Source organism: Phacochoerus africanus, chromosome 11, assembly GCF_016906955.1.
Source record: "Phacochoerus africanus isolate WHEZ1 chromosome 11, ROS_Pafr_v1, whole genome shotgun sequence".
Classification (NCBI taxonomy): Eukaryota; Metazoa; Chordata; class Mammalia; order Artiodactyla; family Suidae; genus Phacochoerus; species Phacochoerus africanus.
Window position 1 is genome coordinate 32,801,858 of NC_062554.1, and position 24,682 is coordinate 32,826,539.

The following is a 24,682-nucleotide window of genomic DNA, read 5'->3' on the forward strand; positions in this document are numbered from 1 at the left end:
AGGCAGTTCATTAAACAAAGTGTTACCATATGACCCAGAAAAAATATGTGCATGCAAAAAATATGTACACAATTGTTTATAGCATTATTCATAATAGTCAGAAGATGGAAGCAACCTACATGTCTATCAATGGACAAATGTATAAACATTACATGGTATAGCCATACAAAAGAATATTATTCAGCCATCCAAGGGAATGTAGCATGTAGAATAACATGCTACAACCTGGATGAATCTTGAAAACATTAAATGAAAGATGCCAATCACAAAAGACCACATATTACAGTGATTCCATTCATATCAAAGTCCAGAATAAGGAAATCTAGAGACAGAAAGTGGATTAGTGATTGCTTAGGGCTGGGGGTGGGATGGAGGATAAAGGAATGATGACTAAAGGGCACAGAATGTCTTTGTTGAAGTGATGACAATATTCTAAAATTAACTGGTGATGGCTGCACATATCTGAATATACTAAAAACGACTAAACTGTACACTTGAAATGAGTGAATTAGATCTCAGTAAAGCTTTTTTTTTTTAAAGAACCTTCCTCCAAACAATATGCAAATATTCTAAACTCAAAGGACTAAAACTCCTGATGAAACTTTATTAATCAAGTATCAGACTGGCAAATTTTTTTTGGTTTTTTTGGTCTTTTTTTTTTTTTTGCCATTTCTTGGGCCGCTCCTGCGGCATATGGAGGTTCCCCGGCTAGGGGTCTAGTTGGAGCTGTAGCCACCGGCCTACACCAGAGCCACAGCAACACAGGATCCGAGCTGCGTCTGTGACCTACACCACAGCTCACGGCAACGCTGGATTGTTAACCCACTGAGCAAGGGCAGGGATCGAACCCGCAACCTCATGGTTCCTAGTCGGATTCGTTAACCACTGCACCACGACGGGAACTCCCAGATTGGCAAATATTAAAATGTCTGCTGGAGTTCCCATCGTGGCACAGCAGAAACGAATCCGACTAGGAACCATGAGATTGCAGGTTTGATCTGGGCCTCGCTCAGTGGGTTAAGGAACTGGCATTGCTGTGGGCTGTGGTGTACTTTGCAGATGCGGCTCAGATCCTGAGCTGCTGTGGCTGTGGTGTAGGCCGTCAGCTGTAGCTCCGATTTGACCCCTAGCTGGGACCTTCCATATGTCGTGGATGCGGCCCTGAAAAGCAAAAAATAATAATAATAGTAATAATAAATGTTTACTATTACACAGTGCTGTAGAGACTGGAAAACAGGCATCTCTTACTGCCAGTGTGAGTAAACTAGTATAATATTCTTGGAGGAAAGTTTACCAATAGTGATCACCAATTAAAATACATGCACCATTTGACTCAACAATTACACCACTAGAAAAGAGTACCACATGTGCCCTAGCAGAGGTATACCAGCACGAAACAGGAAGGATGCTCACTGCAGCACTGCTTAAACCAGTAGAGACTGCAAATAACCTAAATATCCATGAATGAGTGGAGGAGTTATGCTGTGTCTGTACAATGGAATACTACGCAGCCATGAGGAAGGATGGGGTATAAGTGAGACCAGCTGAGTAAAGAACAGTGGGCTTTAGCAGTATCTGTTTATGTCCCTAAGAAACACACAGGCTTCTGTGGATTATGGATTATGCTTAAATTGTTCTGGGGAGGATACATGTAGAACTGGTAACCATTTCTAGCTTTAGACAGGAATGGTTGGTCCCTCAAGTGAGATAAGAAATGCAGGAACAGATCTTTGGGTGGAATATTGAGTCTGGTTTTTGACTGTTAAGTACATTTGGCAAAAGGACTGAGTGGGACTCCATAGAGAAAGGAAGACTGGTATAACGTATTTCACATTTTTTGAGTACTGTTTGAACTTTTATATACATGAATTACTTGTATTTTATAAAAAGTTGTACACAAAATTAAAATATTAAGGAAAAAAAGATACTGACAAGCAAAAGATGAATGCCTGATACTAACTACTGCTTAACTCTAATCAGTACATCAACATTTCTTCCTCAGACCTTTATGCTTTATGCATCTGGGAAAGTTATTTTTGAGAAAGCTCTATGTATTACTACATAATGGGCTAAGTCGTTAATCTTGGTCAGAAAGAAGTCATGAGCGTTCAGAGCAAGCCTACAGGCTTTCTGTGGAAAAGCACAGTAAAAAAGTGCCACAGTATTCAATTCCAGTTCAGTCCATTCTCTTATTCAAACTAGATCCAGATTCAACAAGGACCTACTGTGCACTCAATGTGTGTCAGACCTTCTCAGGCATATTGCAAGACAGCAGGAACCAAGGGGCAGGCAGCTGGCTCTTCAGCCCTAGATCTCCTTTTTGGGGGACAGGGGACCTCTATTTCCTTTCCACACCATCTTTTTCTGGCTTTTGAAAATGGACAGAAGTATAATAAAATTTCTCAAACATTTATTTTTCTCATTTCTGTCACTGTTTAGCACTTCTCAGCACTTCTGGGATTTGTGCATTGATTTCTCAGTGCATGTTCATCTCTCCTAACCTCTGTTCACAGTGACCTTCTCTTCCATCCTGCCCTCTTAAACCCAAGCTAACATTTACAATTTCCTGGATTTTCCCAGAACTCAGAGAGCAGACTGGTTACTCAGCCCCGCATCTCTAAAGCTTAAAATGATTTAAGTGTTAAATGTTCCCTTTTCTAGTTCACATTGCAATGAAGTACAAGCAGCAGTTCTATATCTGAATTGGAAGCATTTCTTTTGGCTCCTAATGACAACTTCAGGAAAGAGTACCAGAACAGTTTAAATTTATTATTACACTTGCTTCTTGAGAGTGCTGAGTATGAAGGTGCACAGTGGTTTAGAATCACTACAGCATTTTAAAGCTTAAAGAACTAACCTCCACTCCCATCCCAATTAAAAAAAAAAAAAAAAAAAGACCCAGGAAACTTAAGGAAGCTGCCAGAATCCACATTTCTGGCCTCCTCTTCTGGAGCCTGCTCTATGCTGTTTCAAAATACAACTCTTACATCTTACATACTGTTTTTCCACTTCATAACTTTCACATGTAATAACATAATTGCAGTGTACACCCACCACCACATGCCAGCCACAGTGACCCGCCTGTGTTCCTTGGACCAAGAAGCTCACTCCTGTTTCACATCTTCACTAAATATTCCCTTTGCCTACAATGCTCTTCCCTCTGGTATATGCAGGGCTGGCTCTTCCTGTCAGTTAGGCTGACTCCATCTCAAAAAGGTCCTCCTTGACCACCCAGTCTGAAGCAGTCTTTCCTTAGTCATTCTTTGCCACACTACTCTGTTTATGTATGTACCCATTTATATTATCCTAGTTATCTTTATTTTTTTGCCATTTTATTTAATTATTTATTTGATTAATTTACTCAGGCTGCACCTGCAGCATGTGGAAATTCCTGGGCCAAGGACTGAACCTGAGCCACTGCAGTGACGCAAACCACAGCAATGACAATGCCAGATCTGTAAGCTGCTGAGCCACCAGGCAACTCCCTGTTTGTTTTTAAAAATCATGATGTGAAATCATCTTCTTTAGTTTTTGTTTTTTTGGCTGTGCCTATAGCATGTGGAAGTTCCTGGGCTAGGAACTGAAGCCCCTGCAGTGGCAATGCTGGATCCTTAACCCGCTGTGCCAAAGGGAATGCCCTTAGTTGTTTATCTCCTTAGTGTCTGTACCTCCCCACCTGATTATAAACTTCTTGAGAGTAGGGACTAATCTGTCTTATTTATCACTATATGCCTTGTGCCTGAAACAGCAAATAGCAGAGTGGGCAGTCAAACATCTGTGGTGGCCTAGCAGTTAGGGATCTGGCATTGTCACTTCTACGGCTCGGGTTCAATCCCTAGCCTAAGAACCTTCTCATACTTCCAGCATGGCCAAAAAAAAAAAAAAAAAAAATCCTACAAACAAAAACCAAACATCTGTTCACTGTCTAAATGAACATAATATTGCATAATTTCCCACTCTACATTTTTTGAAAAAAAAATCTAATGTTAAAAATTACCGGCAATTTTCAAATACAATCTCAAAAGCATAAATTGAATACAATAAAGTCTTTGAGGAGTGAAGCAGTTTAAGTACAAATTAACTCCTCAGAGTAGTCAGGGAAATTCTTTCATACACCAATTACCTATTTAGAAACAAATATCAATACCTATATCTACATGTCTGTCTGTCTATTTGTACCTGAAGCAACCCTGTTAGGCCAACTGGTTCCTGTCTTACAGCAGCTTACAATCTAGCAGGAAATTTCTACCTTTCATACATAAAATATTTTACCCAAAGTAAATAGAAGGTATCAAGGAATATGGGATTATGTACCTGATGAGTTCTTTCCACTTCAATGAGACTTTTAGTGTTTCCACTGGGGTTAAAAATGAGAATAATTATTTGGATAAGCTGTTCCCAAATTTCCGCCACCCTCTTCTGCAGAAATCTAACCCCCAAATTAGTCCATGTGTTCAAAATTGCCATGGTCCTGCCATGTCTGTGGATAAAGCCAACCCTCCTAGAGTGGCCCAAGTGACTGTAGCAAGGATGGGTTACCAAGCCAAAGGTAATTGTGTACAGATAGAATGTAAAAGGGAGACCAACTGCTTTGAATCTGGCTTTATGTAATTATGCCTAAGAAGAGAGCTTCAGACTGGATGGTGGTACCTGAGCCTCTGAAATTCCCCTTTTGGGGTAAGCATGAATGCTAAATGATCAAGGAGAAGCCTGAATCCTGAGTGATACTGAGCTGTTGTCCTGGGAGGTCATTCTAGATAATGTTACATTTCCTCATATCCTTGCCCAAATTCATGTTATGAAGAATAATCTGGGCATGTGCCTTCCTCGCACCATGAAGAATAAATCCATCCTTCCACAGGCTCTAAAATTTAAGCACTCTGACTATTCATGAAACGGGGAAATGATTTTCTCTGTAAGTTGATAAAGCATCAAACAAGTTCCTACAGAAAAGAATTCAAGGGAGTCCCATTGTGGCTCAGCGGTAATGAAACCAACTGGTATTCATGAGGATGCGGGTTCGATCCCTGGCCTCACTCAGTGGGTTAACAATCTGGTGTTGCTGCAAGCTGCAGTGTAGGTCACAGACATGGCTTAGATCCTGTGTTGCTGTGGCTGTGTCGAAGGCCAGCAGCTATAGCTCTGGTTCAACCCCAGTCTGGGAACTTACATATGCTGCAGGTACAGACTTAAAAGCCACCCCCTGCCCCGCCCCGCCCCCCCGCAAAAAAGAAAGAAAACTCGAAAGTATTGCCTTTCTTTAAATAATGACTACAGCATACTAAAAAACTGAACCATTACATATAATTCACTGGTACAGATAGAAAGTAACCTTAATTCCTGTTTCACCAACCTCAAGTATCTCTCTTACTCTATAAACAAACAAAAAAATCCAGCCGTAATAATGGATAAGATTGGAACATGGACAGCCATGTCTGAAAAACATATACAGTGGTTCTTTGATAAGGTTCCACAATTCAGTTTAACTGACGTGTGCATACCTACTATGTACCAGGCACAGTGTTAGGTGTCAGGATTAATCATAGATACCATTTACAGAACTTAGACGGAAACCAAAAAACAAACAAGAGAGAAAAATTGGATTTGTGGACTCCAATGAGTTGAGTCCTATAAAAGCTACAGGCACTGATGCTATAAGCGGTACTGCTGGCAGTCTCCACTTTTTCCAACAGTACATTCCTGAAATACACACACACAGGAGTTTGCCAAAGATGTTGTTTTCCTTTGGGAATTGGTGCCAAATAATCTGTGCTAAGTTGTACCCAATAAGTTGGTAAACAGTATGTTAAAAAAAAAAAAAACATTTTAACAATTGGAAAGAACCACATTACTATAAAAGATAAAATATTAAGCATCATGTTCTAGAAAATACCCAAATTGAACATGTTACATAATGGCTGTCAAGATTCAAAGAGGATGTAAGAGGTATAAAACAGTTATAGAAATTCTTACACAATGAACAAAACTTTTTTTTTTTTTTTTGGTCTTTTCTAGGGCCGCTCCCTCGGCATATGGAGGTTCCCAGGCTAGGGGTCTAATAGGAGCCAGAGCTGCCAGTCTACGCCAGAGCCTCAGCAACACCAGATCCAAGCCGTGTCTGTGAACTACACCACAGCTCAGGGCAACACCAGATCCTTAACCCACTGAGCAAGGCCAGGGACTGAACCCACAACCTGACGGTTCCTCGTCAGACCCGTTAACCACTGTGCCATGACAAAACATTTTTATAGTAGTTGTATTATCTGGCCTCTTCAGAAAAAAATTTTGAGGCAATGCTTTTTTTTCCCCCCTTCAAAATAAACTTCCTTGTGCTAGAAGGGGCATTTGAAATCATCTCAACTGACTGAAGCTGTTCTCAAAATACTGCATGATCATTCAGCAACAAAACAAAAAACTTGCTATGATTAAAATTTCATAGTTAATCTCTATATAATTAAAAACAAGTACATTAAAAATGGACATAGAATAAAAAATTTTTGAGTAAGTATCCCAATCTTTTGGTAACCTGGAATCTTAAAGTTTTGCTAAGTCTAGTTAAATAATCAATTAAATTCACTGAATATCTGAATCATTTCCAAGTAAGATGAAACACTGAAACACTAAATACTGAACACAGGTTTATCTACTTTTAGCTTTCTTTCACAGAGTTACTAAAGTTACTTGGTTCTCCTGGTAAACATGTTTTGTGCTGTGCTGAAAAACTGTACTCTGAAGAAGCATATGTTTCCAGATATTACAAAATGCCATTTATAAACTGACCAACCTAAAAAATACTGGTGTAAAAGTTCATGACTTTTTTCTTATTTTCACTAGAAATTAAGGTTACTAAGGGTTAGGAATTCTAACTAATTCTCTAACATAATTACAGCTACTGGAAATAATAAGGGAAACACATCAATACGTAAGAAAAGTAGGATGTGTGTTTTTGGTAAAAGAGGGTATGAGAGATGTGTTTTCGTCGAGAGGAAAAAAAGTGATTTGTCCTAAAGTGAAGCTCATTATTTCAGAAAGGGAAAGAGATCCTTAACCCACTGAGCTACCACGGAACTTCTAGAACTTAGTTTTCTTTGATCTACTAAAAGAACACAGTTTGCTTGGACTGTTGGTCTGCTCCTGATAAGAACCTGTGAAAGGTATTTTCTTATCTTTTAAGTAATCTGCCTAGAAAGCAAAGATTTTGTGTTTTATCAAAATTATTTTCTGTGCTTCATGTTGTCTTAAGCAGGTCTTTGATTACTTAGGAAAATAGTCTTCTCAATATTAAAAGAGCTGAGTTTTGCTCAGAACTATGTAACTTTCTTTTTTTTTTTTTTGTCTTTTCTAGGGCCGCACTTGTGGCATGTAGAGGTTCTCAGGCTAGAGGTCTAATCGGAGCTGTAGCTGCTGGCCTACGCCAGAGCCACAGCAATGCTGGATCCAAGCCACGTCTGTGACCTACACCACAGCTCACGGCAATGCTAGGTCCTTAACCCACTGAGTGAGGACAGGGATCAAACCTAAAACCTCCTTGTTCCTACTCGGATTTGTTAACCACTGAGCCACGAAGGAACTCCAGAGCTATGTAACTTAGATAATTAAGCATTGTTTTACAATAATCTGTGATCTTAGTCAAGTGTCTAAAACCTTTTGATATTTTCGACAAACTTTCAAAAAATCAAATTCTAAAAAAAGTATTTAGATTGTTTCTATGTCTTGGCTATTATGAAGAGTGCAACAGATGAATGGATTAAGATGTGGTACATATGTACAATGGAATACTACTCAGCCATAAAAAAAGAACGAAATAATGCCATTTGCAACAACTTAGATGCAACTAGAGAGTCTCATACTAAGTGAAGCCAGAAAGAGAAAGACAAATACCATATGATATCACTTATATGTGGAATCAAAAATGTGGCACAAATGAACTTATCTACTACAGAACAGAAACAGACTCACAGACATAGAGAACAGATTTGTGGTTGCCAAGGGGAGGGGAAGGAGTGGGATGGACTGGAAGTTTGGGATTAGCATATGCAAACTATTACATATAGAATGGATAAGCAATGAAGTCCTGCTGTATAGCACAGGAAACTACATCTAATCACTTGTGATAGAACATGATGGAAAATAATACGAGAAAAAGAATGTGTGTGTGTGCGTGCATACACACACACACACACACACGCATATGTATGACTGACTCACTTTATTGTAGAAACTGACAGAACATTGTAAATCAATTACACTTTAAGAAAAAAAATTTTAATAAAAAATAAAAATAAACAAAGTCTCTCTTTTCTTTTTCAGCTGCCTCCACAGCAGTTCCCAGGCCAGAGATGGAATCTGAGCCACAGCTGCAGCAACACTGGATCCTTGAAACAGCACCTCTACAAAGACAAGCTGGATCATTAACCCACTGTACCACAGCGGGAACTCCCTAAATAAAAGTCTTTTTGACCCAAAAGTAACCCTGGGCATTTCCAGATGTTCCTAAAACATTCCAAAAGATTTGTTCTCTCTCTTTATTAAACTAATGAGGCTTATTTGGTAAGTTAAATTACACAGGAAGCATTGTCATATAAGTGATGATAAACCTTCTCAGGTTATATTACAAGGGTGAATGTTATTGATAACAAATCTTACAAATTGTATCAAATTCTTAAAATTCTGATATGTCCTCGTATGAGGTTATGAGTCAGGATTCTAGTCAGTATCTTAAAATGTGTGTCACAGAAATAAGCATGCTTTAGTAGGGTGATCTTTTCATAGTGCACTCCTGGGAGATGAAGACCTCAAACACCACACTCCGCAGCCTGGGGATTTCATCTACTGGAAAAACATCTCTAGAAAGACCCCTTTCAACCCCGCGGGAAAGGCCCCTATTAAGTACTGTTAACAAACCCTTGTACCACCAAACTAAAAACCAAAAACAGAAAAACTCTAGGCTCTTGGAATAACATATCATATCTAAAGGAAGCATCAAAGCCTGTCTGGACCTGTGTCCTAACTGGTGACCTGAAAATAAAGATTTCCAAGAACTGAAGCAGACAACACCTGAAGGAGACAGCTTTTCCAAGATGACTGCATCAGGTCTGCGTAGCTTTTTCTCCCTTTCTTGGAAAGACAATGCTCTTGTCTGCCTTCCCCAATCTACTGCAAAAGGGGAAACCTCTCTGACTGCTGGATCTGCCACTAGCAACTCCCTTCTGTTCATGATGTTGGAGATCCCTCGCTTTTACCTGTAACCAACTTCTCCTTAGTCCCAAATATCATTGTCAATTATATTCACAAGCCTACAGGTGTTACCTACTGAGTTAGGCTATTAATAGCCAGGTGTCCCCATGCCTTGTTTCAACCTTTCTTTAGCCATGACAATACTAGTTCAACGAAACAACTCCAACAGTTGTATGACCTTTACCACCACCCCCCCCAAACCTTTTATTAAAAAACCATGTTGACCTATACCCAATGGAAACACAAGTAGGCCAGCTCCTCTTTGCAAGGCTTTTAGAAAAGACCTCTTAGGCTGGGATGGTACCTTATAAAGAATATCATCCCAATTCTTCTGACTCTTGGCTTGAAAAAGTCAATCAGGAAATTCTAGCTAATGAAGCTGTCAATAGCTAGACCTGAGCTGAAGTTCTCTGTGCTCCACCTGATTTTGACTTTGTAGTGAGTGACATTTCTCCTGGGGATATGAATGTTTAAACAGCTAGTGAATTGCAGGTCAATGCTTATTAGGACATTTAAATGTCAACATGTATAACAAACCAGAAGACTCCCATTGGGTCTTCCCTGTTAAACTTCCATGGCTGCCTTAGACAGGAACTTCCAGGAAGCACACGTGACTCTAGGTTTGCCTCCACAGGGAAAGCCCTTCTCTCATGAACGGGTGTTAAGTGCCAATGAATGCAAGATCAAAAATTTCTCCCTACATTAGGAGAGCTAACCAACTCCACTGTCAAGATAGCAGCACCCCTACAATGATCATATGACACATTGGCTTCAAGCAGTTTTGGACAATCAATCACATAGCCCTTGTTTATCTACTTCCTGAATAAGGAGGCATTTGTGCAATAGCAAACACCATCTGTTGCATATGGATTAATGCCTCTGGGAAGATAGAAACTCAACTGCACAAGATTAGGGTGCAGGTGTACTGATTACAACGAATTTCACCTGACTCTCCATGGCTCTGATCTGTTGAGTTGGTTACCTTCAGGTCTAGCATTATAGTTAAGAACCATCAAGCCACTTGATTTTTTTGTGTCACTTTTAACTGTTTTGCATAATTATTTTTCAACTCTGTACCTGTTGTCAAATCTCTGCAGAGGTGATACACCAAAGAGAGTAACATAATGGAATGCTTTGAGATGATCTCCAGTGCTATGACCTTGATAAGATTATAGACTTTAGATGAGAGGTATCTGAGAGTTCTCCCTCAAATGTGGTTTCGACAGTTTTCAATTTGTGTACCTTCCTCTGACGTGGACTATGACAAGGAAAGGTCCTTCCCTGCAAAGAGGAACAGAAGCACCAAAACCTGACTCTTGATCAATTAAGTTTTTGAGGAAAGATCCTGATCAAAAGATCTTTATTACTGAAAATAAATAAAGGAACCCTCATTCAAAAACGAGGTTAATGGAGTTCCCGTCGTGGCGCAGTGGTTAACGAATCCGACTAGGAACCATGGGGTTGCGGGTTTGGTCCCTGCCCTTGCTCAGTGGGTTAACGATCCGGCGTTGCCGTGAGCTGTGGTGTAGGCCGGTGGCTACAGCTCCAATTCGACCCCTAGCCTGGGAATCTCCATATGCCGCGGGAGCAGCCAAAGAAATAGCAAAAAGACAAAAAAAAAAAAAAAAAGAGGTTAAGATGTTCCAAAGGGAGAGCTCTGATATACTACCTCTCAGTGCCCCTTGCAGACCCAGCAGGAAGAAGCTTATTCTACACACCCTAGCAGAGAAAGCTTTTCTCTTTGCCCAGCAACAGCCCAGCCCAGCCCAGCCCATAAGAAACAACCATATTTAACCAATGAGCAGCTGCTGTCAACCATCCACTCCTGCTCTCTTCCAGTGAACTTCTATTTGAAGCAGACCCTTCCAACTTCCTCCCTTCCTCTATAAAAACACACTCCGTGGAGTTCCCATCATGGCTCAGTGTAAACAAATCTGACTAGCATCTATGAGGACACAGGTTTGATTCCTGGCCTGGCTCAGTGGGTTAAGGATCCAGCATTGCTGTAAGCTGTGGTGTAAGTTGCAGACACGGCTTGGATCTGGCATTGCTGTTGCTGTGGTGTAGGCTGGTGGCTATAGCTCTGACTGGACCCCAAGCCTGGGAACCTCCATATGCCAGGGGTGTGGCCCTTAAGACAAAAAAAACCCCAAAACAAAACAACCCACACACTCCTCTCCTTTGTTCTCCAGACCTGCCTATGATTTGCCACATTTTGCTTGTCCTGAATTACAATCCCTCTGCTGTTCCCACATAAACTCATTTTGCTGGTAAAATAACTGGCTATTTAATTTTTAAGGGTGACACACCATACAGAAAAATTAATTCACGGATATGAATGGATTAGACTTGAACATGACACCTCAAACCATAAAACTTCTAGAACAAAACATAGGTGGTAAACTCCCTGATAGTGTTGGCAACAACTTTTTTGAATCTGACATCAAAAGCAACAAAAGCAAACATAAGTAGGACTGCATCAAACTAAAAAGCTTCTGCACAGCAAAGGAAACCATCAACAAAATGAAAAAGCCACCCACTGAACAGGAGAAAATATTTGCAAATCACAATTACACTTAGGATAATCTATGTAGTCTTTTTTTTCCCCATTGAAAATTTACTGTAGAATTACTAGAACCAGAATAAAAGTATGTACGCCAGAAACCAGTAGGCAGAGATAATGAAAAGCAAGCCCAGAGGCAAACTGAAAAATGAACTACATGGAGCATAGGACACCCACAAGAATAAAAACTCTGTAACACTGCACAACAATGTGAATGTATTTAATGCCATTGAGCTGTATACTTAAAAATGGCTAACATTATGAATTTTATGTTATGCGTATTTTCCTACAATGAAGTAAAACAATGCCCCCCCAACAATAACTCCAGTAAGTCAGAGCTTGGTCCATTTTGCAATGTGTCCACACCTTAGAGACATTGGATAAATATCTGTTGAATAAAACTAGAGAAAATGGGTCCAGTGATAGGATATGTACACCTTTTTCTGGTTTCTACCTCTGTCAACTCTTAAGGATAAGGATCGTGAGAAGATAAATACTGCTTACAAAAAACAGGCCTTGATGGTTTACTATTTATAACATCTATTTATATTTATAAGATCAGTCTGGTTTCTGTATCTTTCCATGCTAATGAACTCAGAAAATCAAGGGACAAAGCCATTTGTCCCAAACTAAAAGCACAAGAAAAGGGCCTCCTCTATTACAGAAGCAAGATGGTGGGTTGAAATCTAACTGATGGGTGAGGTATAAGTAGAGTGTCCTTAGAGTTCACCAAGGCAAATTAAGGCTGTCACAGTGGATCAGCTTAGAGTGACCTATTCCACCAGCAAGAATGGCAGACTTGCATATTCAGAGTTCAAATCTATAGGCAGAGAGCAAAACGTCATACCTAAATATGTGCTTCAAAACTCAGTATTAAATTCCAGCATGCTTTTAGTTTTAGAATTTATACTTTAGAAAAATTTTAAATTCTAAATATATGAATTCTAAATTTAGAATTTAGAAAATTTATAAATTTACTAAATTCTAAATTTAGAGTTTATATGTTAAAATTTATGGAAATAACTTAAAAAATAATAAAGAAAAAATTATAATTTAGAATTTATTCACATCTTTGCTAGACTGAGAAAAACTATCATTTATTGATGCCCACTAAGGGCAGCCTTTGACAGGAGGCTTTGGGGAATTATGAATGAACAACTCATGGTTAAGAGGTCAGTGTACCAGCTGACATGTACTTCACTAGGTGGTATTACTCTATGTATGCTAGACAGATAAAAATCCGTTTCCTGACCTTTTTAAACTTACCTGTTGGGTCAGCACCGGAGCCTTTTAGAGACATAGAATTCTTCTTGTCTGCAGATTCTATAAAAACAAAGAAATATCCTGTTAAGAAAGGACACTTAATATTTAACTAAGAACACTGGTAATGTGTTTCTTTCCAGCCTTGGGGTAGTGGTGGTTGCTATGAAACACACCTTGAAACTGTCAGTAAATCTGGGACTGTATTACTACTGGATTTTGCAAGACAGAGAACATATAAGTACTTGCAAAGTATGTACCATGTGCCAGCCACTGATACAATAGTTCTGCCAAAGTTCATTCACCCATAAGAGGACACAGTGATTGGTGAGGAATTTCTTTCCTTTTTTTTTTTTGCCTCATCCATGGCATGTGAAAGTTCCCAGGCCAAGGAACAAACCCAGGCCATAGCTGCGACCTGAGCTGCTGCAGCGACAATGCCGAATTCTTAACCTGGTGCGCCACAAAGAAACGCGTGGTGAGCAATTTCTGTTACTAACACCTGTGCTCTTCTGAGTAGAGTGGACCATCCTGGGAGGAGCCCTTACTATTGATGTGTGCCTCTAGGTCTTATACCACCAACACCCTTAATTTCACACAATGGAGAGAAGCTGAAGTGGGTTAGGATTTTCATTTAAAACTGCAACCTTCTCAGTATAACCCTTTTAATTTTTAACCAATACCTTAAAATTTGGAAGAATTCTATGTCCTAGTTAAGCAATTTTTCAGAGTGGGTTATTCACCTTGAGTCTTTGTAAAACAGAAGATTAAATACATATACTACATGGGAGGTGAGCAAGTGTATTGGGTACTTTTTACAAAGATAGGCCTCCCCCAACAAAAAAAAACCTTCAAAATACAAAGGCCATAAGCAATAACAACTTGGAAGGAGCTAGCTTTACTGCATGTCCAAATTTCTTCCTCTTGCTGGAGCCATAATCCATTCATCACAAAAGGATACGGTGTGAAGACTAAGCTTGAAAAAGATCAAGGTCAGTAGACTATACAGATGTCTTTAGAAGCAGGCATCAAAGAACTGCCAGCATTATGAAGGGCTTCCTACATGCCAGGTCTTGTCGGGGGCATAGGACCTGCCTTAGCTCATCTAACCCTCCCAATGATTCTGTGACAGGAACACTGTAATGCAGTGACAGGAACTGATGCCCAGAGGAGGCCACCCAGCTAGTTAAGTGGCAGAATCTGGATTTGGACCAGGCTGTTTGATTCCAAAGACTGTACATCCGAGTGCCAAAACAGAACTGTTGATTTTCTATAATAAACCTACTTCTGCCCCAGTGTTCCCGGTTGTTGTTTATCCCTAAAACGAAGAGGTCATTTTTTGATTCTTCCTTCTTCCACACTCTACCATCCAATCCATTAGCAAGTGATTTCAGTTCTACCCCCTAAAAAGATCTAGACTATCCACCTACTTCCATTACCATGTGCCATCATCCTTTGTCTAGGCTACTACAAGAGCCTCCTGTTCTTGTCTCCCTGCTGCTGTCACTCTTATGACGGATGATTTCTGGCAACCTTTTTTTTTTTTTTGGTCTTTCTGGGGCCACATCTGCGGCACATGGAGGTTCCCAGGCTAGGGGTCTAATTGGACTGAATGAAGCCAGGGATCAAACCCAAAACCTCATGGTTCCTAGTCAGATTGTTTCCGCTGCGCCACGACGGGACCTCCCGAGGGCAGAAGCACTTCTAAGCTCTTTTCTAAACTCTAGCTCTAGGACTTTTTTTTTTTTTCTTTTCTCAATAAATACTTATGAAGCACCTACTATGGGCAGGCACTATTTTTATGTCCTGGACCATCTAAGTGCAAGGAGGGGATGCTTTACTTGACAAAAAGACCAAGTATTAAAATAGAATACTGCACTAAATGGAAGAAAAGAAACTCAGGTTCATGAAGTGGCAAAGACTCACTAAAAATTAACTTCATCTCCTAACTGGCCACCTATTATGGTGGTTTCTGAAGCCTGGGAATCACTTTAGAAGGTCCCAGTTATGTGGATTCCCCCTGCGGGTTAAGAACACTTTAACTAGGGCTTGCCTAAGATTTGACAGATGTAATCAAGAGAGTCAGAAGTAGCCAACCCTTAGCAAGCTATTTGAACTCTAGAAAGCAGCATTTCTGAAGTTATCTTAGTCCTTGGACTTTTCAGTTAAAGGGTCAAAAGGAAAACCCTTTCTCCTCAGGTTATTTAAGGTGGGTTTCTGTCACTTGCCACCAACAGTCCTGATTAATAACCTCCTCTTCCCATTACCTTATATCTTTCATTGCACTACCACAATCTATCCTGTTTGCTGGCTTGCTAACTTGTTCATAGTATCCCCACCCTCCTTCATCTGAATTGTGAAACAATGCAGCTAGACTGTCAAGGATATGTATGTATTAATGGCTGCACCTGTGGCGTATGGCAGTTCCTGGGCCAGGGATTGAATCCCAGCTGCAACTATGACCTATGCCACAGCTGAAGCAATGCCAGATCCTTTAACCCACTGCACTGAGTGGGGATTGAACCCAAGCTTCCACAGTGACCCACACCAGCTGGAGTCAGATTCTTAACCCACTGTGTTACCACAGAACTCCTGTGAAGGATATTTTAAAAGAAGAATTTCAATAATGTTTTTATGTTTTCCCACAATGTTCCAGCAGTATTGTGGATATAAGTATTATCTACTTGAAGAGCCAACATCACCTAATGTAGCTTAGTGACAAAATGGTTAATTAGTTGAGAGTTTGGATTCTGGTCTCTGAAATCAAATATGTATTAGCTGTTTTACTCTGAACAAGCTAGGTTAACTTCTAAGCCTTCATTTCCTCATCCAGTGGGATGATGTATGGACCTCAATCAGCACAGTACGAGGAGCAAAGGCAAAGTGTCTAGTAAAAATGAGCCATATAAGTTCTAGTATGATAAAAATCACTACACTTCATAATGACACTTTATACAGATTACACACTGCATATAAAGGTTGGGACAGCATTTATTGCTCTTTTGAGATATCCTCTGTAAGAACCTTCTTTTACGCTAGTTTTAAGGTGACATTACCGTTTGGAGAAATGGATTCCAGCTCACCTTGGTTATACTAGTACATGAAATCAAGGCTCTCATATAGTAGAGCTTATACCATTAACTCTAGTGAGACATATAAACAGAACAAAGAGTGAGTATTAAAACAGGGCAAGAAAGTTCTCTTGTGGTGCACTGGGTTAAGAATCCAGCACTGTCCCTGCTGTGGCGGCAGGTTCTATCCCTGGCCTGGGACTTTACATGTGCAGTCGGTGTGGCCAAAAAATAACTAAATAAAAATAAAATAGGGCAAAAAAAAAATCTGTGTTATGAGGGCAAAAGAAAAACAAAGGCACTCAGTTTCTTTAGAGAAACACACAAAAAATGTTTACTTTCACAAAGCAACAAAGAAAAAAATGGAGACCTACCCACATAAATACTGGTATAAAGTTAGCATCAAGATATACTGTTTAATTTCAGATAGTTCACCTTTACAATAAAACATTTCACAATATTTAAAGTATGATAGACATGATTTTACTGACCACTTTAATAATCTCAAAATGAAATCTACGAAGCATTTGTCACATGTGCAATTCCAGAAAACAAAAAGAAAAAAAACCAGCAGAACAAAAATTGTTATTCATCCAGATTATTCTAGCAAAAGCAGGTGCTGTGCCTGAACTGTCTGGTTTGCAAACTGCTGTCTTCATCTCTCGCTGGATAAAGCGAATATAAAGCTAAATATACAGCGAGTAGATTTTAAAACCAGGAAAACTTGGGTCACTTAAAGTAACTTATTCTAGTTTACTGACCGTTACCCAGCGACCTGATTTCTAAAATAGTTGACAAAGAAAAAACAATTTACACTGCAAATTCCGGCTTTCTTAGCTTTATAAAAAGGATTTTTTAAAGTCCCCAAAGGGCAAAGGGCTTAAAGGGTCACCTCCCCTCGCCCCAGAAGGGAAATGTCAAAATCGTTTTTGTTATGTCTTTACTCATAACGGTGTGGACTCCTAACAATCGTGATCTTAACGCTTCACAGCTGATAGGCGACACGGCCGGTGTTTACGGTACAGGAAGGGCTGGTAGCGCCCATCTATGTGGGCATAAGCATCACCTGCGCCCTGGAGAGCAGGGCGCACTTCCCAAAGGCTCCCAACCAGCTACATTAGCCCCAAAGTCTTAAATTTAAGCGTCTGGGGTCCTTAAGACTATGAATCATGTTTGATACTACACAGATAGATGATGAAACGCCAGAAAACGGCTGAAAGGTTCCGCAATAAACTGGTAGACATGTTTGCTAGGGAATCAGCAGACATATTTTTCAATCCACCAAATCGTTTACCAAAGGAAGCTTTAGATAAACTCTAACCTCTTAGGAAACATTAACTTCAGGGAAAGACTATAACAACTAACTTGAACCCTTCGCTGAAGGCCCGTCCGTCGGGAACTCAACAGGTTATCCTCACTCCTCCAGGCCTGCGACCGCGGCTTGCAGAGAAGGGGCGGCCCTGGGGCAGGTGGGAGACCGGCCCGAGACTCAGTTTCCCCCAGCCTCATCAGTGCACCTCCAGGTCGGTCCCGTGCATTCGGCCTAAGACTTGCAAGAACTTTCTGCACAACCAGGTTCCAACTTGGAAACTCCCCATGGGCAGCGTGCCTCCTCCCGGGACCTGGGCTGGCGACCCTGGCAGCCACTACTTACCCTCCAAGTCTGTGCTGTCGGCGACAATCTTCAGCAGCGCTATCGCCAGCACGGCCCCTAGGGCCAGCACCGCCAAGAAACCTCGCGAGCCGAGTCCCATTGTTCCGAGGGCAAGACGCGGAGGCCTCGTGGGCTCCCAACCGAGGTAGCGGCTGCGCGAGTGAGAGAGGAGCCTTCGCGCACCCGAGTCCGCTCCGCGTCCCCTTCCGCCGCGCACGCCTCCCCTCCTGCTGCCTAACCCGCAGAGACCAAATAGGGCGCGGGAGCCGGGCCTAGAGGGGGCGTCGCGTGCCGGCCACAGCTGCGGGACGGGACGGGGCGGGGCGGGGCGGGACGGAGGGGCGGGGCCGGAGCTCGGGGGCGGTGTCTGCTATTTGGAGCACCCGGGCTTTTCTCTCAGCTGCCCCTTCTGATGATGCGCGCCTGCGAGCCCCAGAACGCTCGAGCAGTTTCTTTTCTTTTCGGAAATGGCAGTTTTGTTTTCTTGGATAAAAGCGCGCACTGCTGCCTCTCCGGATACCGAGCACGCCGGGCTTCGCTGGGCCCGGAAGGAAGTCTTTGAAGAGTAGATTTCAGGTGGGGCACCGGGTGGCGGGGGCTGGGGGGCGGGGAGTGCGGCTCAGAGTTAAGAGGTTGAATTCGCAAGTGCAAACGAGGGCGGCCGAAAGGGAGGTCCAGGAAAGAAACTGGAGTGAATGGGATTCCCTTTGAGGGGGTCCTGGGCCGTCAGAGTTTTGGGGTTTTTTTCCCCCCGGAGTGACCCAGCCTAAGATGGGGTGACAGGGTGTGGGAACGGGTGTTCAACAAATTCACCAAGCTCATACGTGAAGCACGCATGATCTCTATACCCCAAATTGTACCTCATCCTCCCTTCTCAGGCTCCCTGTTTCTCTGGATGAGGATAGAAAGTACTGGAGTGGACACGGAGTGGGGGAGTGGGGAACATAGAAGAGTTGGAAGCTATTCCGAGTCAAGTATAGTCAACAAGGCCAAGGTTGCACATCCCTGTTAGGATGGAATAACCAGTTTTGAATAGTTTTTGGCTAAGGCCCTCTTCAGCCTTGGAACCAATTCTGTGCACCTGTCTTGACTTGCAGTGCACCTAAAGCCTACATTTTATGTCTACTAAGAACTCTGAAGTGACCTGTAGCAACCCATTGCTGATGCAAGAAAACGGTATAGATTGAATCCTGATTTGGGTAGGAAACCCTCAGTTGAAAAGAATCCAGGGCGCTTAAAATCCTTGAACCCACCTCCCCCACCCCAACATTCTAAATGTTGCAGATCTATGGTACCTTACTCAGATTTCATGACATAAAGGTCACGATATCTCAGCTAAAGTCCCAAAAATATGTTGTGAGAGAATATTTTCTGATCTCAGGTAAATCTATCAATGTAGACATGACTAATCATAGAGATTAACTGGGGCAATTTCTCCTAAATATGCAAGACATCCATCTGTTGATTCAACCAAAGTTGCAAATACTCACTGGCATCCACCATGGGCAAAAAGTGAGCACTGCACATTTAGCTTTTGGTTACACCATTGAATTGGGGGATCTGATTAGGAATAAATTGTTCTGGTGACCGCTTACCCCATTGCCCAAGCATTTTACAATCCATACTCAACTTGTTTTTCCAGCCTTGGTTCAACTACCCATGAACGAGGGTGCTCTCTAGTTCTTTGGTATTTGATAGGAGTAGCAGCAGAGGTGGCTGACTTGGTTGGCAGCACTGGCAGGAAAAGCAGTTTCTCCTTGGTTGCAAGATTGAGTTTCTGATGCAGCAGTGGCGTTGCTGGGGAACTGCAATGGAGACAGTTTCCTCACTGGACTAGTTCTACAGTGGTTTTGTGCATTATTCCTGGATGCCTAGCCTCCATCATGATTCTTTTCGCCCTCCAATAATTCTGAAAGCTACCCAGTAACTTCAGTATACTCCTTTTCTGTTATATCAGCAGTAGTCAGCTTTTCACAACCAAGAATCCTAACTTTAGACAATTAGTTATGTTTTTTTTTTTTCCCCTACTAGGCTATAACCTTCTTTAGATGCTTTACCAGCTATTTACTGAGTGCTTATTCTGTGGTAGATAGCACAGCAGGGGCAAGACATACATTGACAATTACAGCTTGTGACTGAGACAGAATGGGATAGAGGCTCTGATGTGATAATGGAAAAGCACACATTGGAGCCATGGTCTGTGTCTTTATATTCATACCTGAGGGTATAACACGCTTCCTGTCCTATAGAAGGCATTCAGTTTATATTTGCGGAATGAATATTAGGTGGAGATAAACAGAGCAGCAAAACTCTGGTACTCTTCAACCTCAATTGTGTTCTTTTTAGATACATCCTATATTTCCCATATGTCTGTATTTTTGAACTTGATCACCTAAGGGTACACCAGAGATTGGAAGCATTGATTCATTCACCCATCCAATCAGTCAAATCCAAAAAACTTATTTTTATGTGTAAAAAGGAAGAGGTGATAGAGGAAGGCTCATCTGGTTTGATGTCCACAGATGATTACCTTCTGGCTACATATAAATCAGTCTGCTGATAAATCTGTATTTGCATGAGGAACAAATCCGAATCTGCCTGCCTCTGAAACTGTGAGGTAGCTGCAAATAAGGCAAGGCAGTGGAAAGATTTAGCACAAGAGTATAAGTTGGCCTGTGGCCATTTACTTGTTTCTGCCAGTTTCTTGTCAACTTTCGTTTTAGCAGATTGACAACACTTTATAAGCTGTGATTAAGTCTTCACAATGAAAGTTGATTTATTGGGTCTTTTCTCTCTTCTGTACCCCTGCTTCCTTTCCCTGTAAATTAAAGCCCCTATTTTTCCCCACACCTTCTTCTTCCCTCTCCTTTCAGTTTTTCTTTCCTGATCCCCCCCCCACCTCAGAGTACAACCTGCAGCCAGAGTTAAATCTGTTTAGTTAAAAAACAAAACCCCAGAACCCTTACTGTGCATGTTGAGTTCAGTGTTGTACAGGATTTTAGAATTAAGACAATCAAAAGTAAAAATACAACAAGCAAAAAAAACAAGTAACAGTAAAAAATAAAAAGGGAGTTCCCATTGTGGCTCAGTGGTTAACGAATCCGACTAGGAACCATGAGGTTGCGGGTTCGATCCCTGGCCTTGCTCAGTGGGTTAAGGATCTGGTGTTGCCGTGAGCTGTGGTGTAGGTTGCAGATATGGCTCGGATCCTGCGTTGCTGTGGCTCTGGTGTAGGCCGGCGGCTACAGCTCTGATTCAACCCCTAGCCTGGAAACCTCCATATGCCGCGGGAGCTGCCCAAGAAAAGGCAAAAAGACAAAAATAAATAAATAAACAAACAAAAAAAGAACAATTGGTTTTTCCTCTTGAAACAAGGAGGTCATAGATGAAAGTTCTGAGTGGACTGAAGTTTTTCAGGAATGACTCTCAAAAGGGATTGGAGAGCTGTGTCTGAATCTGAAGGATTTGGTTGGGAGAGAGGTGAGTTTTCATTATGGATCTGGGCAAGATTATGTTGTGCCATGAGGGCAATAGGAAGGTGAAATCTGAGTTCAGAGTTCAGGTGGTGGGCACTGGGAAGTCCCATGGGCCTTTCCGTTGTTGGTCCTGGCTTATTTATCAGCTGCTGCTTTGTTTCTTCTCTAGAGATTCAGCTTGCTTTCCTTTCCTGTTTTAAGTCACTGCCAGAAGTTCCTGCTGTGGTGCGATAGCGCCATGGGTTAGGAATCTGACTGCAGAGGCTCAGGTTGCTGCAGAGGTATGGGTTCCATCCCTAGCCAGGTGCAGTGGGTTAAAGAATCTGGTGTTGCAGCAGCTGCAGTGACGTTTGCAGCTGCAGCTTGGATTCATTGTCTGACCTGGGAACTTCCATATCCTGCAGGTGTGGCCATTAAAAAAAAAAAAAAAAAAGTCTCTGCCAACTGCTCCATTCTTCAGTGTTTTTATTTCTTCCAGCCTTCAAATGGAATTAGTTACAAGTCCCCAGGCCATTCTATAGTAAGAGCTAATCACGATTAGAGAAATTGACAATAGGTAAAAGAGCTATTGTGAGGAAATTAAAGAAAAACTGAAATAAAGTTCTTAGAGTCTTGATCCCTGCTCTGTTTCCTATCACCCTATCTAGGAAATGCAAGAATAGGGCTTACTGTTCATTCAGCAAAAGTTGGAGTAATTGAAAACACACACATACACATAAGCAACAACTAGAAGGGTGTCACGCTAACAAAATACAGCAATGTGATGGAGAAAAACTGGGTGGTTACTTTAGAACAAATAGTCATGGAAGTCCTAAGAAGATAACTGAGTCCTTAAAGGGAGCCCTGTGAAAACCAGGGGGAAGTACATTTTAACTAAGTTTGGTGTGTTGGGGAACAGAAAGAAAGCAAGTGTGGCTGAAGCAGAGAAGTATAAGATGAGGTTTGGGGCTTTTCAGGTGAGGAGTTGGGTATTAATTTATTTAATTTTTTTTTTATTAAAGTATAGTTGATTTAGTGTTCCTTCTGTTTCCTTTGTACGGTAAAGTGACCCAGCCACCCATACACATCCATTTTTTTCCCCCACTTTCTGTAAGAACCTGATGGAAAATTTAAATATGATGAAAAGCCATTCAAGAGTTGACAGTGACGTGATTTATGTTTTTATAAAAGACTACACCAGCTGCCATAGAGAGGAAAAAGTAGAAAGAGGAAGTTCATTTAGGAGGTTATTGCATGATGGCTTGAACTAGGGTAGAAGTAGTAAAAATGGAAGAAGTGAGTGGATTTGGGATGTGGATTGACTGGAGTCAATTGGATGTGGTGTTTGAGAGAAAGAGAAATTAGGGCAGAATCCTGGATTTGTGGCTTGAGAACTGGATGAGTGGTAGCTCCACGTCCCTTATCCTGGAATATTCATTCACACTTCCTGAACTTGCTCCCACTGTCCTTCTGGCGCTTGTGAATCTCTTACAGCAGCCTCCATCAAGAACGCATGCAGAGGGAGTTCCCAATGTGGCTCAGCGGGTTAAGAACCCGACTGGTGTCCATGAGCATTCAGGTTCAATCCCTGGCCTTGCTCAGTGGGTTAAGGATCCAGCGTTGCTGCAAGCTGCTATGTAGGTCACAGATGTGGCCCAGATCCGGTGTGGCTGTGGCTGTGGTGTAGGCCGGCAGATGCAGCTCTGATTCAGCCCCCAGCCCAGGAACTTCCATAAGCTACAAGTGTGGCTGTTAAACAAAATAAAGATGTGTTCCCATGTGGCTCAGAGGTTAAGTTTTTGGTGGTGTTACTCCAGTGGCTTGGGTCAATCCTGTGGTTCCATGCCTGGGAACTTCTGCATGCCACAGACGTGACCAAAAAAAAAAAGGCACGCAGAGGAGTTCCCTGATGACTCAGTGGGTTAAGGCTCCAATGTTGTCACTGTGCGGCTCAGGTTGGTGCTGTGGTGCATGTTTGATCCTTTTTATCCCTGGCCTGGGTACTTCTGAATGCCATGGGCATGGCCAAAAACAAACAAACAAACAAACAAAACAAAACAAATAAAAATAATGCATGCAGAGGGAGCAACGGGAGAACAAAAATTTTCAGCGATCATCTGTTGGTACCTGCTTGACATGTGTCAAGAAGTACTGGGTGACTCTGTAGTGACCTATATGGTAAAAGCATCAGAAAAGAAATGAATATATGTATATGTGTAACTAATTCACCTTGCTCTGCTCCTGAAACAAACACAACATTGTAAGTCAACTATACCACAGTGAAATTTAAAGAAATAATTTTTTGTTTTTTTAAAGAGTATCGGGTGTCACCCAAATCTGCTCTCACCCAGGAAGAGTGCACTTTGGGTGTTACTAGACTGAGGGAAGAGAGGAAAATAAGAAATGTGGTGAAATAGATGTAACTGTTGTTGGGAGGATCATCACAGTGTTGGGGGAAAGAAAACAAAGACTCCAGCAAGACCCCTCTGTTGCAATATAGATGAGAGCAAGCGAACATAATGTTACTATTGAGCAAGCATTATCAGAGAGAACATGCACATAAGATAACACAAAAAAGTTGGAGACATTTTCGCACAAATTATACAGAACAGTAGAAGAGAGAGAAAAATGAAAACTTACCTCTGTGAGAGAAAAGATGATGTACCTTATAATTATCTCTTACCTGTGAGAGACCTCTGAGCTCATTCCAGAGTAAATGTTTACAGTTTCAAGGATCAGGAGGCCATGACTCTGCTTTGAAAGATCAAAAGGTCAAACTTTTTTTGTCAGGGGGTGGGGGGAGGAAGAGAAAGTTACTGGGATACTACTGGGATAGTTTTGTTTGTTTGTTTTTTTTTTTTTGAGGGGTTACTATTTTGGTTTTGGTTTATCACTTTTATTTGTTTACGTGTAGTTGCTTTGCACTCTTGTGTTCATTTCAGGTGTACAGCATAATCCTCATACATACATATATATTTGTATTCTTCTCAAGATTCTTTTCCCTTGTAGCTTATTACAAAATATTGAGTATCATTCTCTGTGCTGTATAGTAGGTCCTTGTTGCTTATCTGTTTTATGCATAGTAGTGTGTATATGTTAATTCCAACCTCCTAATTTATCCCTCACCCTTCCCTTTCCCCTTTGGTAACCGTAAGTTTGTTTTCAATGTCTATAAGTTCACTTGTATCTTTTTTTTTTTTTTTTAAGATGTAAGTGATATATTTGTCTTTGGCTTAGCATGATAATTTCTAGGGACACCCATGTTGCTGCAAATGGCATTATTTCATGCTTTTTTTTATGGCTGAGTAATATTCATTGTACATATACTACATCTTCTTTATCCATTAATCTCTCAGTGGACATTTAGGTGGTTTTCATGTCTTGGCTGTTGTAAATAGTGCTGCAAAAACCATTGAAGTGCATGTATCTTTTCAAATTACAG

At 41.3% G+C, this 24,682-nt stretch overlaps 1 protein-coding gene across 1 annotated transcript in view; it reads right to left on the bottom strand.

Moving 5' to 3' along the window:
* The window catches only part of TMEM123 (transmembrane protein 123), a 75,322-nt gene extending 56,700 nt beyond the window's left edge, over positions 1 to 18,622 (bottom strand). The window contains exons 1-4 of the mRNA XM_047754348.1: positions 18,610 to 18,622; positions 18,209 to 18,471; positions 17,786 to 18,155; positions 13,067 to 13,123 (exon numbers count right to left, since the gene is read on the bottom strand). Of these exons, the coding sequence (XP_047610304.1) occupies positions 13,067 to 13,123; positions 17,786 to 18,155; positions 18,209 to 18,471; positions 18,610 to 18,622 (703 nt within the window). The remainder of the gene's footprint in view (positions 1 to 13,066; positions 13,124 to 17,785; positions 18,156 to 18,208; positions 18,472 to 18,609) is intronic.
* Between the last annotated feature and the right edge of the window lie 6,060 nt (positions 18,623 to 24,682).